This window comes from Colius striatus, chromosome 12 (assembly GCF_028858725.1).
Source record: "Colius striatus isolate bColStr4 chromosome 12, bColStr4.1.hap1, whole genome shotgun sequence".
Classification (NCBI taxonomy): domain Eukaryota; kingdom Metazoa; phylum Chordata; class Aves; order Coliiformes; family Coliidae; genus Colius; species Colius striatus.
In genome coordinates this window covers 10,682,084-10,697,909 of record NC_084770.1, presented here as the reverse complement: position 1 = coordinate 10,697,909, position 15,826 = coordinate 10,682,084, and the positions used below count along the sequence as shown (strand labels likewise).

Below are 15,826 nucleotides of genomic sequence, written 5' to 3'. Positions count from 1 at the left end.
GGGACCTTTAGAGATCATCCAGTCCAACCCCCCTGCAGAAGCAGGGTAAATCTGTGCAAAGCTACATATTTTAAGAATGAACTGTTGCTGCCATCTACTGAACACACAAATTATGTACTATACAGATTAACCATTTGAGTGAAACTATTTGCTTGTTAAGTAAAATTTCTGTTTCATTAGAACAATTGTATTACTTTCTAGAAGATGTTCAGGACATGAATCTGTCTTAAATAGTATCTGTCCTGCTGTTTTTGACACTCCTAGCCCACGGGGGAATTGTGAACAGTGAAATTTACAAAGAGCTTATGTAGCTCCTATAACATGAAACACATTGCAATAAATGAGTTACTAGTTTGGACTACAGGCTTTTTTAATCTTAGTACACATTAGCTTTTCTATAGTAATATCACTCAGGACTCCATCATCTTTGCTGAGGATGAATACCTGCCCTTGTATGGCAGCTGTGGTTTAGAGGAAGAAACTTGCAGATGAAAAAGCACTGGCATTGGCACTCAGTTTCTACCAGGATGTTGAAGGGTGATTCAAGGTCAAGCAGGCTGCCGAGGAAGTACTAGTCAGCAAGAGACATCTCAGCCCCAGTGCTTTGTTTTATGTAGGGACTGAACCTGTTCCTATATGGTTCAGAAGCTGCCTTTGGGTGTAAATAGTGGCACTCAAATACAGTCATAAACATATGCAAGCATTACATTAGAAAAGAAAACAGAAAAAAAAAAGTTGTACTAACAAAATGGTAACAAAGTCATCAAGAGCAAGAAGTATGCATGTATTGGTTACCTACAAGATATGTGTGTGGACATTCACAGCCAAATTAATCCCTGCAGGTAAATAAGACCCTATTTTATATTTACCTCAATGGTGGATGGACATATTTATTTCAAAGACATCTTTGTCTTGTTAAGAGTCATAAGAAAGGTGGAAATTGAAGAGGAAGAGTGGCAGACAGCAGGGAGAACTGCAGACCTCACCAGTCACTGGATTTAGCCAGACATTCAAACACAACTCCATAGCACAATATAGGTTTGTGTGAGAGCCAAGACAGTTGGCTACAGTAATAGTCACTTCTGTCCAAGACGGCAAACGGATTTAAGAGAAAAAAATAATACAAAAATCTCTCTCTTTTTCTCAGTCTTTTTTAGAGTAAGTTAGGAGTGAAAGAGTTGAGTGTACTAGAATGACACCAGTGTGAAACTAGCGAGAATAGCAAATTGGCATCTGTATTCTTCTGCAAAACTAGAAATTTCCACAGGAGGGAGCTTCTCGCCCACAAAGCTCACAGGGTGCTTTCTCCTGGGAAAGGCGATAGCAACGCTTTCCTGTGGGTTCGTAACTTCTGCAGATTGCAGCCTGATTGCACTGCTTAGAATCACAGTGAGAGGCAGTAATTAAATGGTTAACAGATAATGATGATTGTCAGAGCTTGTTAACCACAATTATTTTCAAGGCATATGTAAATCTGTATAAATACCTAAGTGTGGTATATCATCTAAAACATACTGTTTAAATCTATAAGCATTCCTGAGTTAATTTCACTATGGGAACATTAGTTGCAACTTCCTGACTTCACTGTGTTTGAATTCATATCCACGAACATTAATTTAAAATTAGTCTAAATATTTGTTGAGAATTAATCACCTGATAAATTTAGCTCTTTTTCATTTTTATGAATTATTCATTATCTTCTCTCCTTTCCGTTGATGTGTTGGTTGTTTGCAAGAATTGAATTACTAGTTCATGCTAAAAAAAAAAAAAAATCCAGTGTTCCCAGTGTTTCCCAGTAAAATGTTCCTTCTGGAAACCTGACCAGTGGCTATGATAGCATTCATTTTTAACACCAGTATTTTAGGGTACTGGTTTGCTTCTTGAAGATCCGTTGAAGGTTTTAAAAGAGACAGAAGCAAGTTCATACAGAAAATATTTTGCAACAAATATTTTCTGTTTCTGTTTTCAATATATATCATGGATGCTCCTACAAAGCAAGCTTTAGTAAAAGCCTGTTAGTGGGAAAGTTTGGGAACAGTATCATGAGGTGTGACTGAAGGAATGAACAGCTATGTAAAACTGCTATCTGAAATAGAAAGAGCTCCTAATGCACAGTCCTATCCTAGAAAGTATCTGAGCTTGCCAACAAAGAAGAATAATTCCATTCTAGGGTGGCCTCAGGCAAGTCTGAACAAAAAGTTGGCAACTAACAGATAATATAATGAGTAACAAACCTTTTAAGGAAAGTCTTGACTGGATGAGAGCAAGAATCCTTAACACTGGATAGTTCAAAGTGAAGTGATTTGTATACCTTTGCAACTTAGAGGACCATCCCTCAAACCTTATGGCCTGCCTCAATAAAAATAGTGCAAAACAAGATTTTCTGAATAGAGTTTTTGTTTCTAAGTCTAGTGCTGGAAGCCTGATTTCTGGCTGCCACTCATTAAACAGATCTTTGCTATAAAATTAATTTACTAGCAAACATAACTTCCTTTTTGTCAACTCATTGAAACAGATAACATCTTGAACTTCCCAATGGGTGATGTCTTTATATTTGTTAAGTTCAATCTCAATATGTTACTATTAATTAAATAACAAATCAGAAAATTATTTATAAAACTATAAAAAAGCAAAACCCCCAGAACACATCCTCATGTGGTTAGTAACTGGTACCAGCACTTGCAAAACATCAAAGGCTTCTCTAAACATAGACTTTTTCATCAGTGACGCTGCAAGCCTTCATCTAATCTTTCATGATTTCCCATGCAGGATCAAAAGAGAATGAAGAGAATAGTGCTGTTCCAAAGCAACAATGCTCTGTGTGAAAAGTATGTGTTTAGCTACAACACACACAAAATATAAGTGGGAAATTATTATTTACATGAGACATATTTTAATAAACATCATCATTAGCTCCCTATCTTTTCCTATAAGGAACAAAGATTTTTACAGTTCAAAATCGTGTCCAAAGCTCAAGGGATTTCTGGAAGAAAATGAAAAAGAATTAGAAAGTATCTTACATATAAGTCTTCAAAGCAAGAAGATCAATTTATGTTCATTTTTACTTACTGAAACACATTCTGCATATTTTATTGTTTCTGTCATCTTGTTATAACCCATCCAAAGAGTTTTCAAAGAACATTAAATCCTACAAATAAACAAACTGTGAATGATACAGAAGGTACAAAAATGCAAGAATTAGCATCAAAAGTCTTACTTGTAGGCTTTTAATACATAAAGTAATTAGATTAGTCAATCATTTTCTATTACTCTGCCACTGAGCAACAGGAGTTATGGAGGATACAATCCAAAAATCTTAAGTGTCACGAGAGTTACTTTTCTATACCAATAAAAGCAACATTACTGAATTGTTGTTGCTATTTTAAAGCAAACACATTCCAGGAAATAAGTTTAATGGTTTTTTCCTTCTGTTTTATATATTGTGACGTCAATACCATGGATGATTTTGGAACCATTACATGTTAATATTAATACATTAGTGTTGGCAAAAGAGGTACACAGCAAATATAAATTTGTATTGCTAGAAAACATGCATCTTGTCTTCATCCTTACCTCTGGCAGCGAGCATTCTCCTTTCCATCTAATTCTTATCTCGCCCTTACATTCACAAGAAAATTGTTTAGAAAATTTCTTATGACCTGAAGGTCTTACACTCAACAGAACTGTTGAAGTGGCACTCAATGATTTGAAATTACTATTAGAAATAACTTTTGTTCTGCTTCATACAGTTGTTCTAACACAATGGCAAAGGAGTGGGAGGGAGTTTGTTAGGTTTGACATACAAGTTGATACTTTATTCTGCCATGCAAAGTATTAAACTGCATGTGGAATACTATTTAACCAGTTTCATAAATAAAAAATTTAGGAACTTAACAAAGGTCAGCAAATAAGAAAAATAATTAGAGTGGATATAAAAATTAAAAGGTTTTCAGTTAACTTATCTTTAAGGTAGCAGGTTTGATTTTCCTTTGGGGGATCACAGCTGATAGCAAAGGCCCCTTTGGTCCCAATCTGCCCACATCTATAGATCTATCTCTTGGCTTTGCATACTTACAATGAGGAAACAGGCACCAATCATTACTGCCTTGATTTTCACATCAAGATCTACAGGGACCTGGATCCCGAAGTTGGCAGTGTTGGTGAAGACATTGTTTACAAATCCAGACCAGTACTTGGAAATTTTGCCAATCGTTGACATCTCATTGAGAGCTTTTACCTACACAAACAAACAAAAAAGGAATATACCTAAGTGTAAATAAGTCAAGTACACACTGGTTATATCTCCACAGAATTAATGACTGTGCCTGACACACAGAGTGTGCTATAGTTGTCAGGTTATTCTTTTATTCTTATTGTTGAGATGCTCTATTAGTGTCAGATTTGCCTTTAGGAGTGGCAGACAAGAAAGGATCTCAAGTCTGGAAACATCAGAATCCTTAGAGATGACAGAAAAGTGGAGGAAAGCAATCGTGAAAGTTTATACCACTTTTATTCTTCTTTCACAATGATTTCTATTTCCTATCTTATGTTTCTGATATGCTCCAAGTCACAGTAGTACCACTGCTGTGAACCACTGTCCCCTACAACTGGCAAATACATTCTCAATTATGTAGCTATCTGCATCTTTCTCACAGTATACTAAAATTTTGGACGGTACCCATTGAAATCTTACAATTAGATTAATAAGCTGATCAACACAGCTCTTTTATGATTCCTTAACTAAGGCAAAGCACTTTATTCAGAACAGAAAACATCTCTAGGAAGCTGAGTGTAGTAGTTAGCAACTCCAATGCACATCATTGTATTTCCATTCCATAATTATAGCAAGATAAGTAATATTTTAAGTGTACAATAACAGGAACTTTGAGTGAAAAAATTATTCAGATTAGTGAAACTTTAAAATTACAACACTCATAAGAAACATACCTCAAAGTCAACATCTTCAAAACAGCCACAAGTTGCACATGGGCCAATTATTTTTAGCACATCTTCCTTACTTTCATTCTGTATAGTGAACTTTGGCAGAAAAGGGTCCCAGTTCTGTACAACATAGCCAGCTATTGTACCTGGTGGGGACTCAACTTCTAACTAGCAAACAAAAGAAAACAAGAAATGCTATAAACTAAATTTATATTGGTATATCTGTCCATAATAGTGTATTGTTTGTATAATGACAGAATGTATATTTACTGAATATAATTATAGATGATTTTAGCAAACAGTGAACTGGATATTACAAGACTGGTGTTTTTAAATATGGTGGATAATATGAAGCTCGAAAGCTGCACCAGAAGCTAACATCTTATATGTAAGATTTGACAAAAGCCATACACTGTGAAAAGTTCTTGTTATTGTAATCAGTGAGTACCTTATAAGGTTTTTTATACAGTGGATGTAATACCAAAGTAACATTTTGAAACAAAAATATCCTGATGTGCTACTGAGAAAGTTAGTAGATAACTTATAAAACATTACTGTAAGCCAAGAAAGATGTCTGAATACAAGAGAGCCAAAAATAAGGATCTGATACTCTAGAGGACCTGCTTTTTTCACTCAAAGCAGCTTATTTCCAATTCGTGCAATATCCCAGAGAAATATGGTCTTAAGAGCCAGAGCCATTGAGTGAAGCATTGGTCTTCCGATGCTTTCCAGTCATACCCACATGCAGTAAGGGCCTCCAGGGATTTTCCATCCTTCACACACTGGTGATTCCCATTTGTAGCAGTAACAGACATTAGCCTGTGTTAGGGAAAGCAGTGTTTGGGTGTTTTACCTGACTGGAGATACATCCATATCATGAGACACATAAGCTTTATTTGTGATACCAGGAAAATAGGGTCCCATGAAAGGGACAAGACATGCTGAGAATGTAACTGATATAAGGCCCTTATTTATTAACAGTTACTTCTAAGGGAAGGCCTCCATGCAGTCTCCCAGGCTGAGCAGTGAGGGTGAACTCCTTCCTGCCATCCTCACAGAGGTTGCACAAAGCTTCATTAATGCTGTGCACGTACAGAGAGATGCTCAGACAAAGGGCAATTAGGATTCACTCACCTCTTGTAGGAAGCAGGGGAACCAGCAGCTGTTGCATCTCAAGGGTCTGTTCACTGTAATCACTTCTTGGCCCATATTATCAGCAATCCTTATGGTGAAAGACCTTATAGGTGAACACAAGTTACGATCAAAGCAATCATTTTCTTCTACAGCAAAGTAAACTCTTTGTCCCAGATGGTTTTTTATCTCATATTTGCTTGAGGTCTCTGTACCAAGTATGGCTAATAAAGCAAAACAAGGAAAACTACCTCAGTACAATGTTAGTGCATATTCTAAAAAAAACTTTGTCACAGAATCTGTTTAGTTGTTAAGTTGGTTTTTTTTTTTCAATAATGACACAGAGCAAATATACCATTATAAGGAAATAATGATGTCAAGTCTGTGTCTTGAAGGAATGTTTAGTTCAAATACTTTGATTTGCTGTACACTAAATTATATGTAATAAAACAGAATTCAGATCCTGTGTTCTGATTTGGGCTTTTTCTTTATGATCTGTGAAAAGTAGCAATATGAGGCCATCTCATTTTGGTGACAAAATTTTCACCTGAGGAAATATCCAAGAATCAGGCTGAGAATGTTTTGAATGGCAGAAATGCTTTTAAAAAAATGTTTTAGTTGCAAAACTTAATCCTTGGTTAATACTTTTAAAATCTGAGGAACTATCTAAATAGAAACTCTGATGCTTCATTTTATGTCTTCTGTCCTTCCTATTCCTTTATTTGCTTTGCTTCTCTTAACCTGTTAATTATTGCTAAAGACGGTACTTCATATCCACAGACTAGAAAGACATTTAAATTTTAATAGCTTTGAGAGGGAGATGCCTGAGGGAGAGAATTTAGGACTGGTGAAACTCACTGTAATCTTTCTCTTTCCATTATTTTGCTGCAGAAAAGGTATAAAGAAAGTGACTTTTCAACACACTAACATCACATTACAGGCCTGGTGCAAGATCAGTAGGAGGCTTTGTGAGGTAGGGGCAAGACTTGGAAGCCTTTTGGAGACATCAGTGTAACAACACTGTCAAAGAGCAACAGGGATTGCACCATACCTTCAAGAAGCTCCACTTGCTGATGAATAATTATCCGGTCCAGCTGTTTAAATAGAAAATAAAAAAGATGATGGGTGTAGAAAAGGTCTGGGGCTGTCAGTGACCACCTTTCTAATTTTCTTTCTCATCTTCCTGTTATCAGGATTTTTTTCCTTCCAGATGTGCTCAAGATGGGTTCCTAAGGGCTGTCTCAAGACATTTCTCTGAAATGATGGCTGAAGAGAGTGACATACGGTGCTGTGGTTGTATAATTCACCTGCATATTTGCAGAAAAATCATCTTTGCTGGTGGAATGAGGAAGACAATAGCAATGGAATGATGTATGTGAGAAGCAGGATCCACTCCTCACTCCTTGTTTGGCAGAGAGGGAGCTCCTTAACCCAAAGCTAAGGTTAGTGATGAGCAACATAGCAGTACAGAACTGAATGACTTTGGGCTCAAGCTCAAAACACACTATAGCCATATCCTAAAGGGACTTGCTGGAGCAGCCCACCAATTGGGTGATGCCAACGGCAGCATACATGAACTTTAATGCTCTGATCTCAGGCATTGGGAGTTTTGCACCCTAAAGCTGGCAAATTGCTATACCAAAGTGCCAGAACAAGAAAATAACAAATCCCCAAAGAAAACCTTGACTGGCTGAAATTGTCTTCCCATGTGAGCTGGTTACAAATGCAGGAGAAAAACAGTTTGCCATGATACACAGTTTTGCTGTGCTTATCGTTCATTTAACATTCTACTTGTTTAGGGAACAGTATTATAAAACCAGCAAGATTTCATTTCAGTCTACCTTTCTGTTTTATAGGACTTTTTATGCCTCTTTTATGCGATAGTTTAGGATTTGCTAATCTCTTCTCCTTAAATTCGTGATGGGCAAATGCTTGGCACAGGATTTTACCATTACTCACAGCTGCAGATAGAAAGCACATAGCAATCTTCTAAGACAAAATTGTCACAGCTCTCCAGCATTTGTATGTTTTACCATTGATAAATCTTGACTGGTACGTATTCAAACTGTTGCCGACATTTGTCAGTTCTAGCTATCTCCTGCAGCTAGTTCAGGCTGCAAAGAAAAGCTGGTAATAGAAAAACGTATTTATTCCTTTCATTAATCTCTGAAATGTGCATGCCAGTAATTGAAATAAGAAAAAGATATTTTGTCTTAAAAATTTTATCCCAAGAATCTTTGTTGTTTAGGCTTCATGAGAGGTGTGAACTCTTGCAGCTCATGGGATGAGCTCTGCTGATGAAAAAAGAATAAATAAGTAAAGGTGGTAGAGCCATTTTAATATTTTAGTATTGATTTTAATATGGATTCCTGTGCTCCACATAGACTTTCACAGGGAAAAGAATTAATGAGTCTGAACTGTTGAAAGCTTTGAGTGATTTTGGTCTATATATTGGCTTATTGTGACCAATGTATAAGTAACTTTGAGACAACCTGACAGCACCACTTAGGCTTGTTTCGCCTTTCACTGGTTTCTGCAAGGCAGCTATTCTGATGCATCTTTTATTGGGATATTTGTGGATTAAGGGAATTCTGCACTTGCATTTGAAAGCATCTAAAGCCCTTTGTTTTGCAAGGCCCTGAGTCCTTTTGAGTTTAGATATGTTAAAATTCCTTATATGCAGATAATTTTCAGTATGCAGTTTTGTGAGCATTAAATTTACATCTGATTAGACTAAACAAGTCTGAACTAAGAAGCTTTTTACAAAATTGCTTTAAATCTGAGTGGTGGCATAACATGCTATCGAGCTACTTGGAAAATTCTTCTCTGAGGTCTCATCTGTCTATTCCTGCTACCAAAAATGTTCCCTTAGATTTTGTGTTAGATGCTGGATAATTCCTTGAACTATGGATGTGATCTGGAAGATAATAAATGAGGTTTGGTTAACTACTTTTTGGTAGGAAATTGTTTGAAGAGTGTCACTTCTGTGATAGTTACGGAAAGCATGGTATCCATTCACCAAGGCAGAAGCATTTTATTGCCCTTCTCTGATGCAGCTTGACCAGCTGAACAAATCTTTTCTCAGCCTGACTGACTCCAGGTGTGTATTTGCAGAGTGAAATATTACTGTCTGGCCTTAACCTATGGGACAGCCATTTTCTTTTCCTCTCATCCAACACTACATGCTATGCCCTTGAATTGCTGTTTAGAATAAGACTATAGGGATATTTCTGAGATTCAATATATTTGGATCCTTGTTTCAGAGTCAAACATATCATGGTCTTATTAAGAAATATACTCAGCTTTCTGAAATCTATTCAGCTGTCTTCCCCTCTCCTGCTGGAGATAATCCCTGAACCTCATTTCTCTTTGTTATCCGTTATTTATTCACAACTGCTTTCAAAATAATCCTTCTTCTGAAAAAATAATTCTGAAAATATAAATTAAATGCCTCTCTTTTCCACAGATTATTTACTCTTCTAGGCACTCTGTTGTGGTTCCCTTTCTGGTAGTGGGGTTTTTTTAAGTCTAAAGATGAAAAAATTGCAGTCTTGTTTTAAAGCAGGTTCTCTATTCCCTGTGTCCTTCCAGTAGTCAGTGTCTATTTCAGTTTGGACACACCTTTCCCCAATACACACACAATGAGAAGGATGCACAGTATTCCAATCTTCCCAATGGCATAAAAAAAAATCCCACTTCTGTTAAAAATATCTTCATTCATTTGAGAACTTAATTACATGAAAATCTCTTCGTCCATCAGCATAAGTCCCAAGAGATTTCCATGGCAGCTGTGAATCCCACATTTATTCTGCAGGAAGCCCTCTCCCTAATGGTCGGATCTCCTTTGATGCTCCAATCTATCCTGTATGAGCTTGCTTCATTAGTCACACAGCCAGTATGACTTCAGCACTGCACACCAAAATGTTCTGCAGTGCATTGAAACTCTAGCTGTGCGTATATGCCAATAATCATCATTGCACACATGCTTTCCACTTTTCAGGCTGCAGAGAGAACTGAGAATAATTAGCAAGGGCTGCAGCACAGACACATGGTTATTGGGCTGAAAATAAGCATGAATGAGGTCTTGAGTTCAAGTTATAGTTCTTACGGAGACTTGATCTTTTGTCTTTGTGTCAGATGTAAAGCTTTTATAAAATGGGGTAATAGAATTTGCTTGCCCACATTGTATGGGTAAATCTGCAGTATAATTCATATTTGTACAGGAGACTGAATATGTAACCTGTCAAGTATTTACTATCACAATCACTTTTAGACTAAAAAATGTAGCTCCCACAGTGTCTGAGCAAATGCTCATGTAATTGACAACACATATCATTTTGTGCATGGGCACCATGAAATGAAAGTCATAACTCTACGTGAAAGATTGTTTCTGAAGAGTCTCCCAGTTTCTTTAGCTACCTAGGTAACTTAGCTCCAGATATAAAATACATTAAATTTCTGCTTCTGTACAATGCTACCAGGTATACCTAAAATACAGAACTCAAGTGATATAAGTGTTTCCCAGAAGCACCACTAGAATACAAACAGAGCAGAAATATGTGTATCAGAATCACAACCTGACTCACACACTAGCAATTTTCTGCCAGCTGACTCAACACAGAGAGGGTGTAGGTTTGTAGCCACACAGGCTTACACTCACAAAGTTGTCTCCTTGGGAGTTTGTCTTCCCAGGACCTTACCTCTAACCTGGAGAGCACTGGCCTTGGCAGAAGGAGCTTGCTCAGAAGACCTTCATGTTCCTCAAAGGATGGGTTAAAAGGAGATGACAATTCCTTCACACGCTGCCTGTTTTAGTCTTTTTGAGGCCAGACAGAGTTTGATAGCCATTTTCCTGAGGGTGAACTCTTAAGAAACTGTAAGGAAACTGGGGGGACCATGAGAGGGGTAACACTATGAACTAGAAGAAGTTCTAGAAAGAAGAAAACTCTGTGCTTTTGGTGCAAGGAGAGTTGCACGCACAACAAATGGATTTCTATAAAAATGAATGGCAGCAATGAAGGAAGAGCTTATCATAGTAATGTCAAGCAATAAAAAGCCTCTCCATGTCCACCTGCACATCTGCCATGAAAACAGTAAACAAAACACAAACAACCCCATCCCCAAGGTATCAAAGAAGTCTATGAGGAAAACAAAATAATTGTAACATTTGGAAAGATTCAGGACCTGGTTTAGGCACTCCAGACCGGGTGGTAAATTATGAGTATGTGATGTTTGCTTCCAGAGACTTGTTGGTTCAACAGGCTTACTCTGTTTAGGAAAATCAGAAGAACCAGGGAGGTAGTCCTTACAGATTGGGTTGGTTTGTCCCCGAGATTCTGCAGGAAAACAAGAGAAATCAGAAAGTAACTTGACCAAACAGCAGCTAGGTGCTTGGATCAAAACTGGAACAATGTCACATTCTGCCTGTGACAATATGAGCATTTTAGATCAGGATTAGTAGTCAGGATCTGGAACAAATCTCCTGATGTTCCCACACTTGAAGCACTCCAATTCACTTTATAAAGTAGCTTTAGAGTATGCTAAGAGGAATCACACTGTAGATGGAGCTAAATCAGGAGGTGTGGATGGCACCTAATCCACTCTGTTCTCTCGTGAGCACTCAGTCTGCATGACAAGGCTGGAGCTGGTCTGGATTACACACGGGGTGGCCACAAGCTCCTCGGCACTGGTTGCTCAGCCCTGCTCCCTGTGAGCTGCCCTGCATGCTAATATACACTAAGCTGCTGAGGACTTGCTTCTAGAAAAACACTTTCTAGCATCTTGAGGACACGCATGTTTTCTCTTAATTAGAGATAACCTTTACAGGTATCTCAGATTTCCCAAACTGGATGTTACAACCCTGGTATTAAAGTCTGCACAGCGTCTTACATTGTACTATTCATGATTATCTTAATGAAAAGATCAGGTATTGTTGAACTGTGTTTTTCTGGTTTGCTATTGTGAACACATCCTTTAGGATGCTGTACTGGTTACCCTGAGGATTGCTGCAAATGTAACTAGAGCATTTACTGTTACAAGTACCTGTGTGCCCACATCCCTTCGTACACAAAACACCGTCTCCCACAGCACAGTCATCACTTCAGCCATTTGATTCTCAACAAACTCTACTGGTTTTAGCACAAGCAGTTTTCCATAGCTCCACTGTCTCTGCCAGAACAAGAGAAAGTAAGCTGGAGCTCTCTGTGTATAAGTGGCAAATCCTCGTATTGAGTCCCTGTACTTTGGCAATGAAGCAGTCTCCAGACACTATTTTTATCTCATGTGTGACAATACTTGGGCTTGATGGTGTTTGGAGTCCAGAAATAATTTTGGCTCTAAGTCTAAAATCTCTCTTTTCTGTTGTGGGTTTAAATGAGATCCTTTAGCATTATTAGAACTTACTGTGGCTGATTCATCACTTAATCTTATTTTGATCTTAATTTGTCTTTGGAGCCACTGCTTTTTTTCAAAGTCTGAGACCACAGGAAGAAGAAGTAACCCCTTTGAATTTGTAGCTGGCTTTTAAAAATGTATAACTGGGTAATAAATATTTTATATGTTCTTCTGCATCATTTTACCTCACAGGGTTCTGTTACTGCCGTAACTCTTGTTGTTACACGAGATGCCATGAAGTGGCCGAGTGTTAGTGTTATTCTTGAATAATAAAGAGAAAAAAAGACAACAAATTGCAGTTCTACCTGTCAAATTTTAAGCTAGACAAAAATCAAACAGTAAATACATTAAATATTGATGACAATCTGAGCTATTGTGACACTGTCTTTTTTTGTAGATGTTTCCCATTTCCTTTATGGTATGGGAAAACTTAAAAGTTACTATATGACACAGCGAGCATCCTAGACAAATAGAAGAAGTATATTCTCAAGTTCCTTCATTATGAAAACCATATTACACAACATTACTGTTTTGCTGTTCCTGTTAACTAGTATGCTTTAAAAATACACAATATCACATTTCTTTTATATGGCTAAAGACAAGAAAACTTTTTTCTAAAAAGTATATTGCAAAAACACCACTATGCTGTAAAACCTGTGTGCTGCAGTGCTCTTTTTAGTGCTGTAAGTGCAGAATGTTGATTGTTTTGGGGGCAACAAAGAAGTGTAAACATTTGGCAAACTATATAAATAGACATTGCTGAAAATCCTTGGGCCAACATCTGCCTCTCTACTCAGAACAGGGTGACATTTGTGGAGTTGCATTCATGTTAGGTAAAAATTATATTTGTGTCCTGCTTAGTTCAAGTATTCAAAAGCATGGAGAAAATTAATTTAGAGGGCTGCTTAGATCACCATGCTGCAATGTCTGCCTGTAGCCCCGAGTACTCAACTGGCTACTGCTAAAAGACATGTGAAAAAGATAAACCCAGATAAGAATAATCTGATTACATTCAGTTATTCTTCAGGTATTTATTTTCACCTATGCGTTTATCGGGGCTCTGGCCAATTTTGAAAGTGAAAAGCATTTGTTGATTTGGTATTTTCGAATGGAATAGATATGTGCAAAAATAGTGGTACCTGCCCTTCCCACGCATACTCTACCGACAGGTTTAAGCACAAAGATTCAATGCAGATACTAACATTTTCTAACATTTTTTATTCAAATAATGTTCTGGTATAGATTTTAGTCTCCTTAGGAGCCTCTTGAATGCTGAAAAAATAAAGGAAGCCAAAACAACTGTGCTTTGGCTGACAGGGTTTTAGCCTGAAACTCTCATTTCATCAGACTGCTGATTGCTGGAAATGTACAAGACTCTAGTTTTCTGTAAACATGTTCTAAAAATACAGACTATAGATGCACTTACCTTGAGAGGCCATGAAGCTTCCTGAGTTACTTCTTCAAAGGAAGCCAGGTTAAAAGAAAAGGCTTTTCTTGTTGCAGCAAAGAAAAAAAGAGCACAGCATGCACAAAACTTCAGAAGGTGTCTGTCTACTTCATATCAGCTTACAAAGAACTGGAGGATATGTATTGCCTTTCTCATGTTCCAGAACACTGCATTTTATGTCAATGGACAACAGGGGGAGATGATGCTAACAAACAAGAAAAACATTATTCATTTCAAGTCATTTGCACCAATGGAAAGAGGAAATAGTGTTTTGTGAATATAAAGAGGTGAAACTTCAATGTACCCGCTAGCTAACTGAACACATTAGACCTAAGATTCCGCTTTATAATGTATGTATATATTCTGAAGCTACACAAATTTTACCTTTATAATTCAATATTTATGTTTCCATTTCTTCAGGGTATTCAGTAAAGACAGAGGAGCTAATTATCTGCATTTCCCAATTGTTGGCCCCCAGTCAACATTTCTCATGCACAGAGCAGGACAAGCTACCTTGGATTTCTCACTGTATTCTATCCACATAGCATCGGCCTCCCCTACAAGGGACCCACAAAATAATCCTCTCACCTTGAACTCACATACAAAACTCTGCTGATCCATGTGAAGTGTTTAAACTGGATTTGGAGAATTAAAATAAACTAACTGTGCTTTGCTCCACACAAGCATTGCCCATACCAAACCATTATACATGTAATCACCTGCACTGCACAGGGGGAAAGGAGGAGGAGGAGGAAGAGGAGGAGAAGGAGGAGGAAGAGTAGTCTTGACTTACCAGCTCATATTTCTGCCTCAGGTGCCCAAGTCACCATGGAGATGATCACACACATGTAATCTGCAGACAGATATGATGCATGGCTGAAAAAATGACAGAGCTTATGCACAGAGTCCACCAGAGCAGAGTGAGGTGTTGGAGACCATTTGCTGTTCTTTGCTACTGCAAGTCCTACTGGTCTGAAACAGTTTGTAGGAGCATGTCTGAGCTGATTTCATTCCAGAGTTTACAGTTGAGGAAGATAGCCATGAGGATTCTCTAGTGGAAGAATAAAGAAAAATCTTCCCCCAAAAAAACGCCGAATTATAAGGAAGATTATTTTTATTGACTATATTAACAAATACAAGGGACTCAGATTTGCTTATGGAACATGTAAAAGTTTGACTATTAGAAATTTCACAGGAGTTTATCATGGACTGCTTGAGAAGTTCCTGGGTGCAGTAGCAGCACAGTCTGACCCAGTAGCCAGTCCCTGCTGCCGCTGCCCTTGGAAATGCCATGTGACAGCAGCCCACAGACAAAAACTTGGGTTGCTGAAAAATGAGTACTAACTAAATCTCTCTTGGCTGGGCAGAAGTGTGACATCACTAGAAATAAAGATTAAGAATGACTGAAAGGTTTTGCTTCCTTTCTCTCTGTCAAAAGCATGCTTTTTTGGAGGAAAGGATCTAACCTGGAGAGCAGACAAAAAGCAGAGGGAAAGCTCCAGAAAAATAAAATAAATCTAACTTTGAAAATGAAAGATAAAAACTCACATGAGATGACACTCATCTACCCTTAAAAATGGGTAAAGATTGTCTTAACCTCCCAGAAAACCAATCAACCAAAACAAAACCCAATAATCTTGTCAATGCATAAAGGAAGTATAGCATCTTAAGAAACTTGCTTGAAAGAGAAAAAACAGTAAGAAAAAATGTGCTGAAAATATATGTTTCAAACATTTAAAAAGCATTTTTGAGTAGTCTAAGCAGCTCACTTGCTGACCTGGAGGAACACATGGACACCCACACAACCTGTCTGTGTTGTACCGAGTCTCTGCAACACAGGACCTGTCCCAGTCATTCCCACAGTGTTGGTGGGCTCAAGGACAGGATAACATGGTGATGATGGAGCTGCTGGTG

The 15,826-nt window shown here is 37.7% G+C and overlaps 1 protein-coding gene across 1 annotated transcript; it reads right to left on the bottom strand.

The window, feature by feature from the left end:
* Positions 1 to 3,109: 3,109 nt before the first annotated feature.
* LOC104551769 (phospholipid scramblase family member 5) lies at positions 3,110 to 13,904 on the bottom strand. Its single transcript, XM_062005795.1, has 7 exons — positions 13,892 to 13,904; positions 11,257 to 11,408; positions 7,124 to 7,166; positions 6,076 to 6,296; positions 4,948 to 5,109; positions 4,076 to 4,237; positions 3,110 to 3,148 (listed from the first exon to the last, which is right to left on the bottom strand). The coding sequence occupies exons 1-7, from the start codon at positions 13,902 to 13,904 to the stop codon at positions 3,110 to 3,112; spliced, it is 792 nt and encodes a 263-aa protein (XP_061861779.1).
* Positions 13,905 to 15,826: the final 1,922 nt, after the last annotated feature.